The sequence below is a fragment of the Bombina bombina genome, chromosome 3 (assembly GCF_027579735.1).
Source record: "Bombina bombina isolate aBomBom1 chromosome 3, aBomBom1.pri, whole genome shotgun sequence".
NCBI lineage: Eukaryota > Metazoa > Chordata > Amphibia > Anura > Bombinatoridae > Bombina > Bombina bombina.
Genome location: NC_069501.1, coordinates 809703169 through 809719601, shown reverse-complemented (window position 1 = coordinate 809719601; position 16433 = coordinate 809703169). Strand labels below are relative to the sequence as shown.

At 39.9% G+C, this 16433-nt stretch overlaps 1 protein-coding gene across 2 annotated transcripts in view; it reads left to right on the top strand.

The window, feature by feature from the left end:
• Nucleotides 1-12402: 12402 nt before the first annotated feature.
• Nucleotides 12403-16433, top strand: part of PPP2R3B (protein phosphatase 2 regulatory subunit B''beta) — a 470846-nt gene continuing 466815 nt past the window's right edge. The window contains exons 1-2 of one of the 2 annotated variants that reach the window (XM_053707748.1): nt 12403-12488; nt 12721-13143. In XM_053707748.1, the coding sequence (XP_053563723.1) occupies nt 12796-13143 (348 nt within the window). In that variant the 5' untranslated portion in view covers nt 12403-12488; nt 12721-12795. Of the gene's footprint in view, nt 12489-12633; nt 13144-16433 lie in introns of those variants that run through there. The other variant, XR_008401420.1, reaches the window with a different exon arrangement.

Below are 16433 nucleotides of genomic sequence, written 5' to 3'. Positions count from 1 at the left end.
AATTAAACCTAACACTACACTATCAATAAATTAATTAAATACAATATCTACAAATAAATACAATGAAATAAACTAACTAAAGTACAAAAAATAAAAAAGAACTAAGTTACAAAAAATAAACATTTTTTTACAAACATTAGAAAAATATTACAACAATTTTAAACTAATTACACCTACTCTAAGCCCCCTAATAAAATAACAAAGCCAACCAACATAAAAAAATGCCCTACCCTATTCTAAATTAAAAAAGTTCAAAGCTCTTTTACCTTACCAGCCCTGAACAGGGCCCTTTGCGGGGCATGCCCCAAAAAATTCAGCTCTTTTGCCTGTAAAAAAAACACATACAATACCCCCCCCCCCCCAACATTACAACCCACCACCCACATACCCCTAATCTAACCCAAACCCCCCTTAAATAAACCTAACACTAAGCCCCTGAAGATCTTCCTACCTTATCTTCACCATACCAGGTTCACCGATCCGTCCTCGGAAGTCTTGATCCAAGCCTCGGAAGTGTTGATCCAAGCCCAAGCGGGGGGCTGAAGAGTGACGTCCATCCTCGGGCTGAAGTCTGGATCCAAGCGGCGGCTGAAGAACTCCATCATCGGGCTGAAGTCGGAAGTCCATCATCGGGATGAAGTCTATCAAGCTGCATTTCAATCTTCTTTCTTCTGGAGCGGAGCGGAGCCATCTTCTTTCCAACCGATGCGGATCCAACCTCTTCAACCGACGCCTACTTGCCGAATGACGGTTCCTTTAAATGACGTCATCCAAGATGGCGTCCCTCGAATTCCGATTGGCTGATAGGATTCTATCAGCCAATCGGAATTAAGGTAGGAATATTCTGATTGGCTGATGGAATCAGCCAATCAGAATCAAGTTCAATCCAATTGGCTGATCCAATCAGCCAATCAGATTGAGCTTGCATTCTATTGGCTGTTCCGATCAGTCAATAGAATCTTCAGGGGCTTAGTGTAAGGTTTATTTAAGGGGGGTTTGGGTTAGATTAGGGGTATGTGGGTGGTGGGTTGTAATGTTGGGGGGGGGTATTGTATGTGTTTTTTTTACAGGCAAAAGGGCTGAATTCTTTGGGGCATGCCCCGCAAAGGGCCCTGTTCAGGGCTGGTAAGGTAAAAGAGCTTTGAACTTTTTTAATTTAGAATAGGGTAGGGCATTTTTTTATTTTGGGGGGCTTTGTTATTTTATTAGGGGGCTTAGAGTATGTGTAATTAGTTTAAAATTGTTGTAATATTTTTCTAATGTTTGTAAAAAAAAAATATTTTTTGTAACTTAGTTCTTTTTTATTTTTTGTACTTTAGTTAGTTTATTTCATTGTATTTATTTGTAGATATTGTATTTAATTAATTTATTGATAGTGTAGTGTTAGGTTTAATTGTAGATAATTGTAGGTATTTTATTTAATTAATTTATTGATCGTGTAGTGTTAGGTTTAATTGTAACTTAGGTTAGGATTTATTTTACAGGTAATTTTGTAATTATTTTAACTATTTTAGCTATTAAATAGTTCTTAACTATTTAATAGCTATTGTACCTGGTTAAAATAAATACAAAGTTACCTGTAAAATAAATATTAATCCTAAAATAGCTACAATATAATTATAATTTATATTGTAGCTATATTAGGGTTTATTTTACAGGTAAGTATTTAGCTTTAAATAGGAATAAGTTATTTAATAATAGTTAATTTATTTCGTTAGATAAAAATTATATTTAACTTAGGGGGGTGTTGGGGTTAGGGTTAGAATTAGCTTTAGGGGTTAATACATTTATTAGAATAGCGGTGAGCTCCAGTCGGCAGATTAGGGGTTAATGTTTGAAGTTAGTTGTCAGCGATGTTAGGGAGGGCAGATTAGGGGTTAATACTATTTATTATAGGGTTATTGAGGCGGGAGTGAGGCGGATTAGGGGTTAATAACTTTATTATAATAGCGGCGCGGTCCGGTCGGCAGATTAGGGGTTAATAAGTGTAGGCAGGTGGAGGCGACGTTGTGGGGGGCAGATTAGGGGTTAATAAATATAATATAGGGGTCAGCAGTGTTATGGGCAGCAGATTAGGGGTACATAGGGATAATGTAAGTAGCGGCGGTTTACGGAGCGGCAGATTAGGGGTTAAAAAAAATATGCAGGTGTCAGCGATAGCGGGGGCGGCAGATTAGAGGTTAATAAGTGTAAGGTTAGGGGTGTTTAGACTCGGGGTACATGTTAGGGTGTTAGGTGCAGACGTAGGAAGTGTTTCCCCATAGCAAACAATGGGGCTGCGTTAGGAGCTGAACGCGGCTTTTTTGCAGGTGTTAGGTTTTTTTTCAGCTTAAACAGCCCCATTGTTTTCTATGGGGGAATCGTGAACGAGCACGTTTTTTAAGCTGGCCGCGTCCGTAAGCACCGCTGGTATCGAGAGTTGCAGTGGCGGTAAATTATGCTCTACGCTCCCTTTTTGGAGCCTAACGCACTGAAAACCCAGCCATTCTGTGAACTCTAAATACCAGCGGTATTTAAAAGGTGCGGCCAGAAAAAAGCACGCGTAGCTAACGCACCCCTTTGGCCACAAAACTCTAAATCTAGGCGTAAGATAGCTACAATATAATTAATAATTACATTGTAGCTATTTTAGGGTTTATATTTATTTTACAGGCAACTTTGTATTTATTTTAACTAGGTACAATAGCTATCAAATAGTTAATAACTATTTAATAACTACCTAGTTAAAATAATTATAAAATTACCTGTAAAATAAATCCTAACCTAAGTTACCATTACACCTAACACTACACTATCAATAAATTAATTAAATAAACTACAATTATCTAAACTAAAATACAATTAAATAAACTAAACTATATTACAAAAAAACAAACACTAAATTACAAAAAATAAGAAAATATTAAAAGAATTTTAATCTAATTACACCTAATCTAAGCCCCCTAATAAAATAAAAAAGCCCCCCAAAATAATAAAATTTCCCTACCCTAAACTAAAATTACAAATAGCCCTTAAAAAAAATCAGCCAATAGAATGTCAGTAGCTCTTATTCTATTGGCTATTCAAATCAGCCAATAGAATTACAGTAGCTCTCATCTGATTGGCTGATTTGAATTTGAAGGCTCAAATCAGCCAATAGGAATTAAAGGGACGCCATTTTTAATCGCGTACCTTGAAATCCTATTCAGTGTACGGTGGAGATCGTATGAAGAGGAACCTCCACGCTCCATGGCTCCGCTGTGTTCAGTTCCAGCGTCGCCGATATTCAGTTCCAGCATCGCCGGTCTTCAGTTCCAGAGTGGACGGTCTTCAGCTCCCCGGTTATCGGTCTTCAACTCCTCCACTCCGCGCCGGCTGGTTCCTGGAAGAAGAAGAGGTCACCGATTGGAAGAAGACTTCACCACCTGGAACAGGACCTTCTCCGCCGGTCTTCAGGACAGGTAAGGAGCACTTGGGTGTTAGACTTAGTTTTTTTAAGGGGGGATCGGGTGGGTTTTAGAGTAGGGGTGTGTGGGTTGTAATGGGGGGGTTGTTCTTTTTTTTACAGGTAAAAGAGCTGATTACTTTGGGGCAATGCCCTGCAAAAGGCCCTTTTAAGGGCTGGTAATAGAGCTGATTACTTTGGGGCAATGCCCCGCAAAAATTGAATTGAATAGCCAATAGAATAAGAGCTACTGACATTCTATTGGCTGATTTTTTAAGGGCTATTTGTAATTTAATTTAGGGTAGGGAAATTTTATTATTTTGGGGGGCTTTTTTATTTTATTAGGGGGCTTAGATTAGGTGTAATTAGATTAAAATTCTTGTAATATTTATTTTTTGTAATTTAGTGTTTGTTTTTTTTGTAATATAGTTTATTTTATTTTATTGTATTTTAGTTTAGATAATTGTAGTTTATTTAATTAGTTTATTGATAGTGTAGTGTTAGGTGTAATGGTAACTTAGGATAGGATTTATTTTACAGGTAATTTTGTAATTATTTTAACTAGGTAGCTATTAAATAGTTATTAACTATTTAATAGCTATTGTACCTAGTTAAAATAAATACAAAGTTACCTGTAAAATAAATATAAACCCTAAAATAGCTACAATGTAATTATTAATTATATTGTAGCTATCTTAGGGTTTATTTTATAGGTAAGTATTTAGTTTTAAATAGGAATAATTTAGTTAATAATATTAATATTATTTAGATTTATTTAAATAATAATTTAGTTAGGGGGTGTTAGGGTTAGACTTAGGTTTAGGGGTTAATATAGTTAATATAGGTGGCGGCGGTGTAGGGGGATCAGATTAGGGGTTAATATAGTTAATATAGGTGGCGGCGGGGTAGGGGGCTCAGATTAGGGGGTAATACATTTAATGTAGGTGGCGGCAGGGTCCGGGAGCAGCGGTTTAGGGGTTAAACACTTTATTAGGGATTGCGGTGGGGGATTGCAGTTGACAGGTAGATAGACATTGCGCATGCGTTAGTTGTTAGGTTTTATTTTGCAGGCAGTTTAGGGAGTTACGGGGCTCCAATACTCAGCGTAAGGCTTGCTACGCCTGCATTTTGTGGCGAGGTGAAAATGGAGTAAGATTTCTCCATTTCCGCCACGTAAGTCCTAACGCTGTATATTGGATACCAAACTGCGCGGGTTTTGTATGTTAGCCTATGGGTAGAAAAACTACGGGCGAAGGCAGAAATATACGAGCGTAACTTCTATGTTACGCCGTATATGTGATATCAAACCCGCGCAAAATTTGGCGTCGCCGACTTCTGCGGGCGACGCTGCATATCGGATTGGGCCCCAGAAGTTAAAGAATGTCTGAGGGTGTACCCAAAAAGTATATTGGTTTGTAAATTTACCATTAGCTCTCTAAATGATCACCAGTAGGTCACAGTATTTTTGTGTGAAAACCGTGCGGACATGATACACTATAGCGAATCATGTCTGCCCTGCATCGATAAATGCCGACAGCATACGCTGTTGGCATTTAACATTGCATTGGCATTTAACATTGCTGTTGGCATTTAACATTGCACAAGCATTTCCCAAGAAATGCTTGTGCAATGCTGCCCCCTACATATTCGCAGCCGCTAGCAAGGGGTGTCAATCATCTCAATCATATCTGGCGTACAAGTTAAGGAGCAGCGGTCTAATGTTTTGAGCTATAGGGGCCGAATTTTCATTGTGCGAGCGGACATGATCATGTGGATCATGTCCGCTGCACATCGATAAATACCGACAGCATACGCTCTCTGCATTTATCATTGCACCAGAAGTTCTTTGAACTGCTGGTACAATGCTGCCCCCTCCAGATTCGTGGCTAGCAGGGGGTATCAATCAACCCGATCGTATTCGATCAGGTTGAATTCTGGCGACAGGTTACAGAGCTTAATAAATATGCCCCATAGACCTTTGTTTTCTTAGTTTTTATTTCTACACCAGAATTTCTATTGTTCCCCAGGTTTGCATAACCAACATGGTTATATTAACCCCTTCTCTACCAGGAATTTCAGAATTTTTAGCATTTTTGCTATCACTCTATTTAAACAGAAATAGAGCTTTGTTTTTGTTTTATTTACCTGTCAAAACTATATATATATATTTTTAAGTAGACAACTCAAGGTATTGATCTAGGTCTATTTTGGTATATTTCATACCACCATTTCACTGCCAAATGTGATTATTTAAAAGAAATTGTTAAAATTTGGGTTTCTCACTTATTTACATACTGCTTGTTCAAGCATGACACAAATAATTGTAGAAGCTTTTCTTGGATCTCTCTTGTTCAGAAATAGCAGACATACATGGTATGGCTTTGCCATTGGATTTTGGTAATTAGAATGCCGCTAATTGCCGCTGTGCACCACACTTCGACTATTCTCGGCAGTGAAGGGGTTAATTGGGTACCTTGTAAGATTAAATTTAGCTTTAGTGTCAGCTCCCACCTGACACCTCCCACCCCCTGATCTCTACCTGATCTCTGCCATTTTTTGTAATATTAAAGCTTATCACAGTAAGATGGAAATGCATTGCCTTTATCCCCAGGTGAATATAAAGTCATACCAGTATAGACTATACATGGAATCCTATCTGCTACTGCCCGATTGCATAACTTCTTAGCCAACAACTTATCGTTTTTATTATTTTTAAAATACATTAACTGCTTGAATTTCAGCAATGCTTAATGTACTCTCTGTGTTTCTCTTTCTTTAATTTGCCCCCACAAGCTATTTCTTCAGATAATGTTACAGTAGTATTAGTTTTATTTAATAGGTCCTGTAGTTCTAAGTACAAATAAAAACGGTACTGTTAAAAGTTAAATATTTTATTCCATGTTGATTAAAAAATGGCTCACAAGTTACAATAAAATAAATAGCACAGACTTGCCAGACTAGCCTGACGTGTTTCGACCCTGACAACCTTAATCATAGACTAAATTAGCTCTCTCACCTGTGGAGCTTTCATACGCTCACTCACAATCTCATTAGTTCATGCAATGCCTGTGCTTATTTCTATGCTTGATATTTAAAGTCTCTCTCCCCTCTCTTTTGCTCTCTCTCCCCCTCTCTTTGCTCTCTCCCCTCTCTTTTGCTCTCTCTCTTCCCTCTCTTTTGCTCTCTCGCTCCCCTCTTTTGCTCTCCCTCTCCCCTCTCTTTTGCTCTCTCTCTCCCCTCTCTTTTGCTCTCTCTCTCTCCTCTCTTTTGCTCTCTCTCTCCTCTCTTTTGCTCTCTCTCCCCTCTCTTTTGCTTTCTTTCTCACACTTTTTTGCTCTCTCTCCCCCCTTCTCTTTTGCTCTCCCTCTCCCCCCTCTCTTTTACTCTCCCTCTCTTTTGCTCTCTCTCTTCCCTCTCTTTTGCTCTCTCTCTCCTCTCTCTTTTGCTCTCTCTCCCCCTGTCCTTTTTTTTGTTGTTCTCTCTCCCGCTTCTTTTGCAGTCTCCCTCTTTTGCGCTCTCTCTCCCCTCGCTTTTGCTCTCTCTCTCCCCTCTCTTTTGCTCTCTCTCTCCCCTCTCTTTGCTCTCTCTCTCCCCTCTCATTTGCTCTCTCTCTTCCCTCTTTTGCTCTCTCTCTTCCCTCTCTTTTGCTCTCTCGCTCCCCTCTCATTTGCTCTCCCTCTCCCCTCTCTTTTGCTCTCTCTCTCCTCTCTTCTCTTTTGCTTTCTCTCTTCCCTCTCTTTTGCTCTCTCTCCCCTCTCTTTTGCTATCTCTCTCCTCTCTTTTGCTCTCTCTCCTGCTCTCTTTCTCCCCCTTTTTTTGCTCTCTCTCTCCCCCTTCTCTTTTGCTCTCTCTCTCCCCTCTTTTGCTCTCTCTCTCTTTTGCTCTCTCTCCCCCTGTCCTTTTTTTTGTATTAGGGAACTCCCACTCCCTCCCCTGCTGAGCCGCCCACACCTCCCGCCGGCACCAGCAGAAGATTGTAACAGACGGTGACACACACAGTGTCACTGTCTTTAACATTCAAGCATCTGGCCTCATATGGAGGCAGAGCACTGATCCTGCTCCGGGTCCATATGCGGCGGATGCCTGAAGCTTCAGGAGCTCCAGCTCCGAGTTGGAGCTCCTGAAGCTGTCTTGCGCTTCCTTTGAGGATGCGTGCGCAACTGCCGCGTTACAAATGTTATTATAGTTTAGATTGATCAGCGGTTAGATGTTCTCCAAAGAGATGTGGTGGATATATGGTACTTTGAAGTGTGCAGTCTAGGAGCAACAAGAAACCCGGGGGGGGGGGGGGTCGTCGCCTAGTAGTGAGCCGCCGCTCTAGCTGCTATAGCATTTTTAAATTTAATCCCATTAAAGTCTATGGGCATTCCATTTTGTCATTCCACAGAAAGCAGCTAAAATATTGGGTAATCTCACTTCTCAGAATATGCTACTAAATATTTACTTCATATGTCTCATAGTTTTGTTGCTATAGCAATTTTAAGTTTACATCCCATTAAAGACTATGGGCATTTCATTTTGTCATTCACCCTTGTCATTCCTTTTAGTACAATCCCATTTTTAAGATCGGGCTAGATCAATTATGCCCCCTGTGCTATATATATGCTCTCTCTCTCCTCTCTTTTGCTCTCTCTCCCCTCTCTTTCTCCCCCTTTTTTGCTCTCTCTCTCTCTCCCTTCTCTTTTGCTCGCCCTCTCCCCCCCTCTCTTTTGCTATCCCTCCCCTCTCTTTTACTCTCCCTCTCTTTTGCTCTCTCTCTTCCCTCTCTTTTGCTCTCTCTCTCCCCTCTCTTTTGCTCTCTCTTCCCCTGTACTTTTTTTTTGTTCTCTCTCCCGCCTCTTTTGAAGTCTCCCTCTTTTGCGCTCTCTACCCTCTCTTTTGCTCTCTCTCACCCCTCTCTTTGATCTCTCTCTCCCCTCTCTTTTGCTCTCTCTCTTCCCTCTTTTGCTCTCTCCCTCCCCTCTTTTGCTCTCCCTCTCCCCTCTCTTTTGCTCTCTCTCTCCCCTCTCTTTTGCTCTCTCCTCTCTTTTGCTCTCTCTCCCCCTTCTCTTTTGCTCTCCCTCTCCCCCTCTCTTTTGCTATCCCTCCCCTCTCTTTTACTCTCCCTCTCTTTTGCTCTCTCTCCCTTCTCTTTTGCTCTCTCTCCCCCTGCCCTTTTTTTTGTTCTCTCTCCCGCCTCTTTTGCAGTCTCCCTCTTTTGCGCTCTCTCTCCCCTCTCTTTTGCTCTCTCTCCCCTCTCTTTTGCTCTCTCTCTTCCCTCTCTTTTGCTCTCTCGCTCCCCTCTTTTGCTCTCCCTCTCCCCTCTCTTTTGCTCTCTCTCTCCTCTCCTTTGCTCTCTCTCTCCTCTCTTTTGCTCTCTCTCCCCTCTCTTTTGCTCTCTCTCCTCTCTCTTTTGCTCTTTCTCCCCCTTTTTTGCTCTCTCCCCCCTTCTCTTTTGCTCTCCCTCTCCCCCCTCTCTTTTACTCTCCCTCTCTTTTGCTCTCTCTCTTCCCTCTCTTTTGCTCTCTCTCTCCTCTCTCTCTCCCCCTGTCCTTTTTTTGTTGTTCTCTCTCCCGCCTCTTTTGCAGTCTCCCTCTTTTGCTCTCTCTCTCTCCCCTCTCTTTTGCTCTCTCTCTCCCCTATCTTTTGCTCTCTCTCTCCCCTCTCTTTTGCTCTCTCGCTCCCCTCTTTTGCTCTCCCTCTCCCCTCTCTTTTGCTCTCTCTCTCCTCTCTCTTTTGCTCTCTCCTCTCTTTTGCTCTCTCTCACCCCTTTCTTTTGCTCTCTCTCTCTCCCCCTTTTTTGCTCTCTCTCCCCCTTCTCTTTTGCTCTCCCTCTCTCTTTTGCTATCCCTCCCCTCTCTTTTACTCTCCCTCTCTTTTGCTCTCTCTCCCTTCTCTTTTGCTCTCTCTCCCCCTGCCCTTTTTTTTGTTCTCTCTCCCGCCTCTTTTGCAGTCTCCCTCTTTTGCGCTCTCTCTCCCCTCTCTTTTGCTCTCTCTCCCCCTCTTTGCTCTCTCTCTCCCCTCTCTTTTGCTCTCTCTCCTCTCTCTTTTGCTCTTTCTCCCCCTTTTTTGCTCTCTCCCCCCTTCTCTTTTGCTCTCCCTCTCCCCCCTCTCTTTTACTCTCCCTCTCTTTTGCTCTCTCTCTTCCCTCTCTTTTGCTCTCTCTCTCCTCTCTCTCTCCCCCTGTCCTTTTTTTGTTGTTCTCTCTCCCGCCTCTTTTGCAGTCTCCCTCTTTTGCTCTCTCTCTCTCCCCTCTCTTTTGCTCTCTCTCTCCCCTCTCTTTTGCTCTCTCTCTTCCCTCTCTTTTGCTCTCTCGCTCCCCTCTTTTGCTCTCCCTCTCTTTTGCTCTCTCTCTCCTCTCCTTTGCTCTCTCTCTCCTCTCTTTTGCTCTCTCTCCCCTCTCTTTTGCTCTCTCTCCTCTCTCTTTTGCTCTTTCTCCCCCTTTTTTGCTCTCTCCCCCCTTCTCTTTTGCTCTCCCTCTCCCCCCTCTCTTTTACTCTCCCTCTCTTTTGCTCTCTCTCTTCCCTCTCTTTTGCTCTCTCTCTCCCCCTGTCCTTTTTTTGTTGTTCTCTCTCCCGCCTCTTTTGCAGTCTCCCTCTTTTACTCTCTCTATCTCCCCTCTCTTTTGCTCTCTCTCTCCCCTCTCTTTTGCTCTCTCTCCCCTCTCTTTGCTCTCTCTCCCCTCTCATTTGCTCTCTCTCTCCCCTCTTTTGCTCTCTCTCTTCCCTCTCTTTTGCTCTCTCGCTCCCCTCTTTTGCCCTCCCTCTCTTTTGCTCTCTCTCTTTCCTCTCTTTTGCTCTCTCTCTTCCCTCTCTTTTGCTCTCTCTCTTCCCTCTCTTTTGCTCTCTCTCCTCTCTTTTGCTATCTCTCTCCTCTCTTTTGCTCTCTCTCCCCTCTCTTTCTCCCCCTTTTTTGCTCTCTCTCCCCCTTCTCTTTTGCTCTCTCTCTCCCCTCTCTTTTGCTCTCTCTCTCTTTTGCTCTCTCTCCCCCTATCCTTTTTTTTTGTATTAGGGCACTCCCACTCCCTCCCCTGCTGAGCCGCCCACACCTACCGCCGGCACCAGCAGAAGATCGTTACAGACGGTGACACACACAGTGTCACTGTCTTTAACAATCAGGCATCTGGCCTCATATGGAGGCGGAGCACTGATCGCGCTCCGGGTCCATATGTTATGCGGCAGATGCCTGAAGCTCCAGCTCTGAGTCTTGCGCTTCCTTTGAGGATGTGTGCGCAACTGCCGCGTTACAAATGTGATTATAGTTTAGATTGATCAGCGGTTAGATGTTCTCCAAAGAGATGAGGTGAATATATGGTATTTTGAAGTGTGCAGTCTAGGAGCAACAAGAAACCCGGAAACCGGGGGGTCGTCATCTAGTAGTGAGCCGCCGCTCTAGCTGCTATAGCATTTTTAAATTTAATCCCATTAAAGTCTATGGGCATTCAATTTTGTCATTCCATAGAAAGCAGCTAAAATTAGGCTTACCATAATTTTTAGAGGTGAAACTGGGACCACCTGGTGCGGTGCCAGTGGGGGTGTGGTCAGGAGCGTGGTCAAGGGGGCGTGGCAATTACCGGTCCTTTTAAAGTAGTAGCTTTTATGTGTGTAATGTTTGTGGATACTCTACCCTTCCTCAGTCAAACAAGTGAATCACACAGTTTAAATAGACCATAACACCACCCCCTTGTGAAAAAGGCACCATTACGTTGTCATGGCAAATAAATCATTATTCTAAATTTCAGATTCTAAATAATGCCAAATATCAAACATAATTATCACTTTCATAATTATCAATTTCACAATTTAATATCTGCAGTGTAATATGTGTTTTATGTGTCTAATTAAGGAACAGAGCCAAATACTCATAAGGCATAAATACAACATTGAATGAAAGTAAAAAAGAAACACCTGCTAAAGCTGTTTAAGAGGCTACTCTATACCATAATGCAGGAAGATTACAGCCAAAATGATATCCTGCATGAAGTAAAGCAAGATCCAGGCCAAAAATCCTGCCTGTCTGTACTTCCTAGTCATACCCATATGATTCCCCTAAAGGTGTATTACCGGCAATGTCACCAGGGGTCGGGGGATGGGGGTGGGTGTTAAATTCTTAGAAAAATAAACCAAGTAGTACTACAAAATTAAAAAAAACCTATGCTGCTCACTCAGCCTGTATTACTAAATGTAAACTTTGAAGGACACGAACGTTAAGCTAAGCAGGGCTGTATGTAACAAAGTACCAGCACTCAACTATACTGGAGAGCCACACTCCAGTCATTTTGAATAATGTGTCCGGGTTTCAGGCGGTCTGAAACCCGGACACATGATTTGAAACCTGGAGGTGGCAACCCTACTGGGACAGAATGAACAACTGGGTGGGACACTGGGACAGCGCCTCCAAACCGGGACAATCCCAGTAAAAGTGGGACTTCTGGTAAGCCTAGCTAAAATATCGCGTAATCTCACTTTTCAGAATATGCTACTAAATATTTACTTCATAAGTCTCATAGTTTTGTTGCTATAGCAATTTTAAGTTTACATCCCATTAAAGACTATGGGCATTTCATTTTGTCATTCACCCTTGTCATTCCTTTTAGTACAATCCCATATATATATATATATATATATATATATATATATATATATATATATATATATATATATATATATATATATATATATATATATATATATATATATATATATATATATATATATATATATATATATATATATATCGGATATTTAATGAAACCTGTGTTTTTGATAATTGAAATTTATTTTTAAAAATCCGGAATTTAATTTTTTTGTGCTTATTTCACCTTATGAATGCTTTACTTACAATTTATATTTACATGCAAACAGGATCGTCACAATTTGTACTATGCAGATCCCTTTGCGCATGCTTGCTTACTATTCTTCTCCTGTCAATGCGTGGTGACGTGAGACGTTGCGATAGGAGCGTTTCGTCAAAGCTCCCTAACTGGTGATGACGTATCTACAGCGTCACGACGTCAACAACACTGCATATGTGCGGGCGCTGGATCTAAGCGCTACCGGAACGCGGCTTTAGAGAGATTTTGAGTGTTTGTATAAATACATAAATTTTGCCTGGCTCTTTTAAAATGTGTCTCTGGCTCCCCAGTTTGATTGTAGTAAATTAACATTGTTTTTACGCCTCCTTAGTGCTTTAAAAATCACTTCTGTCTATATTTTTAAAAAATTGCTGTAGACCAGTCTATTTGTCCCTGCCTGTCATGCCACTTCAGCTGTACCTCATTAGAACCTTAAAATCTGATTTATTTATTTTTGTATCAGGTTGGATGCCGTTGTGAAGCTTCGATTCTCTTAACAGAAAATTGTACCATTTTAAACACAATTGTGGTATTGGTCATGCCGTCAAGCAAAGTTCTCCAACCTGTTTTAAAAATGAAAGTGGATGAAGTCTTTTTGCATTGGTTGAGTGAAACTCCAACACAGCTACTACTGAAAGATTATTTGAGAAGAATTAAAAATGGAGAGAAAATATCTCTTATCAGTGATGTTTCTGAAGAACATGAATCAGTTTTGTCATGCAGCAAGAAAAAGTTACAATCAACTCATACTATTTTAGATAATTTGAACTTATCGTCTATGGCTCCTTGTAGTCCACCAACCCATTCGTCTATTCAGTTAAGCACATATGGCAGTCCACAGAGTGGGCGTACTCCTAGATCTTTTCGGTCCACTGGAACAAAAATGGTAAGCATACAAATTGGTGTGTTTTATATTGAGAAGGGATTTTGATTTGTTTGATGTACCTAATCCATTCGTGGCAGTTTGATATCAAACTAGTTACTATCAGCACTTAGCATTTTTTTTTTCTCGTGTACTATTACTTTTTTCTTTCTCCATTGATGTTTATTATATAAATCATATGTAAGGCTGATTTAAATTATATGAATTTTAACTTTTATATAAGACTTAATATCCTAATTTCCGCCTCTTTTGTCTGATTTAAGTTGTCATTTTATTAAAACTCAAATTCAGAGCAATAAAAGGAGACATCCTACTATAAAATATATATTTTTAAAAATATTGTGTCCATAATGATCAGTCTGTACATCATAAAGTTAATTAGATCAGACCGTAATAATACATACAAATGTAGTATAATCCATATAAAACAAACTGCACTTTTAAAATCCCAAGAACAAGACAGGAATGCAAGCACTACCTTTTAAAAAAAAAAAAAAAAAAAAAAAAAGGTATGTGGCCTTTAAAGCCGCTTTCCTAGTAATATGTGCTGGCTACATCACTTGTTTTCAGACTGCAACCAGAGTGGTATATAGAGGTAGTTGGTCTAAAACCTGATGAGCAGTGATGTGAGAAGAATCTTAAAAGGACATGAAACCCACACCGTTTTCTTTCATCATTCAGATAGAGCAAACAACTTTCCAGTTTACTTCTAATATTAAATTTCTTTAATTCTCTTGGTATCCTTTGTTTAAATATATAGCAATTCTTTACTGGGAGCTAGCTGAACACATTTTGTAAGCCAATGACGAGGCATATGTGCAGCCACCAATCAGCTGATAGCTCCCAGTAGTGCATTGCTTCTCTTGAGCTTACCTTGGTATGGTTTTCAACAAAGAATAACAAGAGAACAAAGCAAATTAGACAATAGCATTATATTTTAAACAACTTTTTTTTATCTGAGCCATCAATGTTGAATTTACTTTACTGTCCCTTTACCTTATTACAACAAGAACATTAATTCCTCTAGGCTCTCTTAGGGTTGTAGCTCTGAACTTTTATGATTTGCAAAACCATTTATTTTGTACACAGATCTTTTCAAAGTAGTGATTAATGGCAAATATGCTATTATACTTTTTTTATGAAGCGCCAACATATTCTGCAGCGCTGTCCATGTGTAAAATTTAAATAAAACAATGATATAAAACTTGTAAGAGACAGGACAAAATTTACAAACGCATACATCAGGAATTTAGGGCCCTATTCCCATGGGAACTTACAATCTAGAAGCTATGCTTTTAAAATATTAACTTTAATACCCCCTTTTATAGTGATGGAATGTTAGTGATATTTTAGAAGGAGTTTAATTCATCAGTTGTCATGAAGTTACGCTATAACTTTTTAATGTAGAGCTGAAATTCAAAAGTAATATATTTTATTTTTGTGAGCTAACAGTTTGAACTGTTTTCAAATTGGTGCTCTAGCCATACGGCGCACTCACAATTTTTTTTTTTTTTTCTCAGTGCAGGGTTTTTGAATTTACGTGCTACATTAAAGATAAAGTGTATCTTCATTACCACTCATGAATGAAACTCAATCTAAAATATTGTTAACATTCCGGACCTGTTTATGCAGAGGGGAAAATGTAGGGGCATAATCACACCTCCCAATAGCACAGCTGCTAGTCACCACCCAGTTTTACCTCTGTGGTAAGGATACTCTTGTAATTTAAAAGGATGTTAAACAGTCTGTTTCATTGCTTTAGAGTGAAAGTAAATCCTAGCGCTTTACAAACGCTAGGATTTACTATTGAAACAAAGGGCACTTTCATTCATGAAGTAGAAGATACTTCATGTAGAAAGCTCCTTTATTTGATTCTATTGATCACTGCTCTTAGCTCCTACAGCAGAGCACGGCTAAAAAAATTTTTGGCTAAGAGGTGATGTTTTCCCCTCTTAACCAATAGCAGTGCGGTAAATCCGGCTCCCATGGGCGCCAAGCCGGATTTACCACACGGCTATTGGCTAAGAGGTGAAAACGTCACCTCTTAGCCAAAATTTATATTTTTAGCCGTTTGTAGCAGCTAAAAACGGCGATCGGTTGAAACAAAGGAGCTTTCTACATGAAGTATCTTATACTTCGTGAATGAAACTGCCCTTTATTTGTTTCAATAGTAAATCCTAGCGTTTGTAAAACGCTAGGATTTACTTTAACTTTAATAAAAAAAGCACAGATGAGTGGGTTATACTTTAAAGGGAAAGGAAACCCCATTTTTTTTTTTTTCCATGATTTGGATAGAACATACAATTTTTTAAATGACTTTCCAATTTATTTTGACTATCAAATTTGCATCATTATGTAGTTATTTTTTACTGAAGGAATAGCATTTCACAACTGGCAAGATGAACACATCTAGTCAGCCAATCACAAAGGACAAATGTGTGCAGGTACCAATTAGCAGCTAGCTCCCACTAATGTAGTATATGTGCGTATTCTATTTCAACAAAGGATAGCAAGAAAACAAAGCACATTTGAAAATAGTGTCTTAAAATGACATGCTCTAGTGGAATCATGCAAGTTTAATTTTGACTTTCCTATCCCTTTAGAGGAAGTCATTACAATTCATGTATTCATTATTTTCAGAATATTGTTATCCTTTATTTGTTATTTTTAACTTCATTTGTGCATTGTCCATTACTTCCTGTCACAGCCCTACAAGGATGCTGGTGCCTCTGCAGGAAATTATTTATAGCTTAATGGCATACTGATATAGTAACATGAGCTGGTTTAGTATTCAGGTAATGCTAGAGATAATTAATCTGTGTTGCTCATGCTCAGAAGTGGCAGAAGGCAACATAAGTTTAACACCTGTCTGCTCCCTTTTCTCCCTGAGAGCAAGGGCTACAATTTGAAATTTTAAAGGGACATTAAACCCAAATGTTTTCTTTTGTGATTCAGATAGAGCAGGTGGTTTTAAAAAATTTAGTTCTGTTATCTAATTTGTTTTGTTCTCTTGGTATCCTTTGAGGAAATAACTAGGTAGGCTCAGGAGCTGCTGATTTGTGGCTGCTCATATATGCCTCATGTTATTGGCTCACCCAATGTGTTAACTAGCTCCCAGTAATGTATTGTTGCTTCTTCAACTAAGGGTATGAAGAGAATGAGGCAAATTAGATAATATATGTAAATTGGAAAGTTTGTTGAGAATTGTACTCTATTAAATAAACATTTTGGGTTTCATGTCCCTTTTTAAGTGTTCATTTTGCAAGAAAACAAGTAAGTTGTTTGCTGTCTTT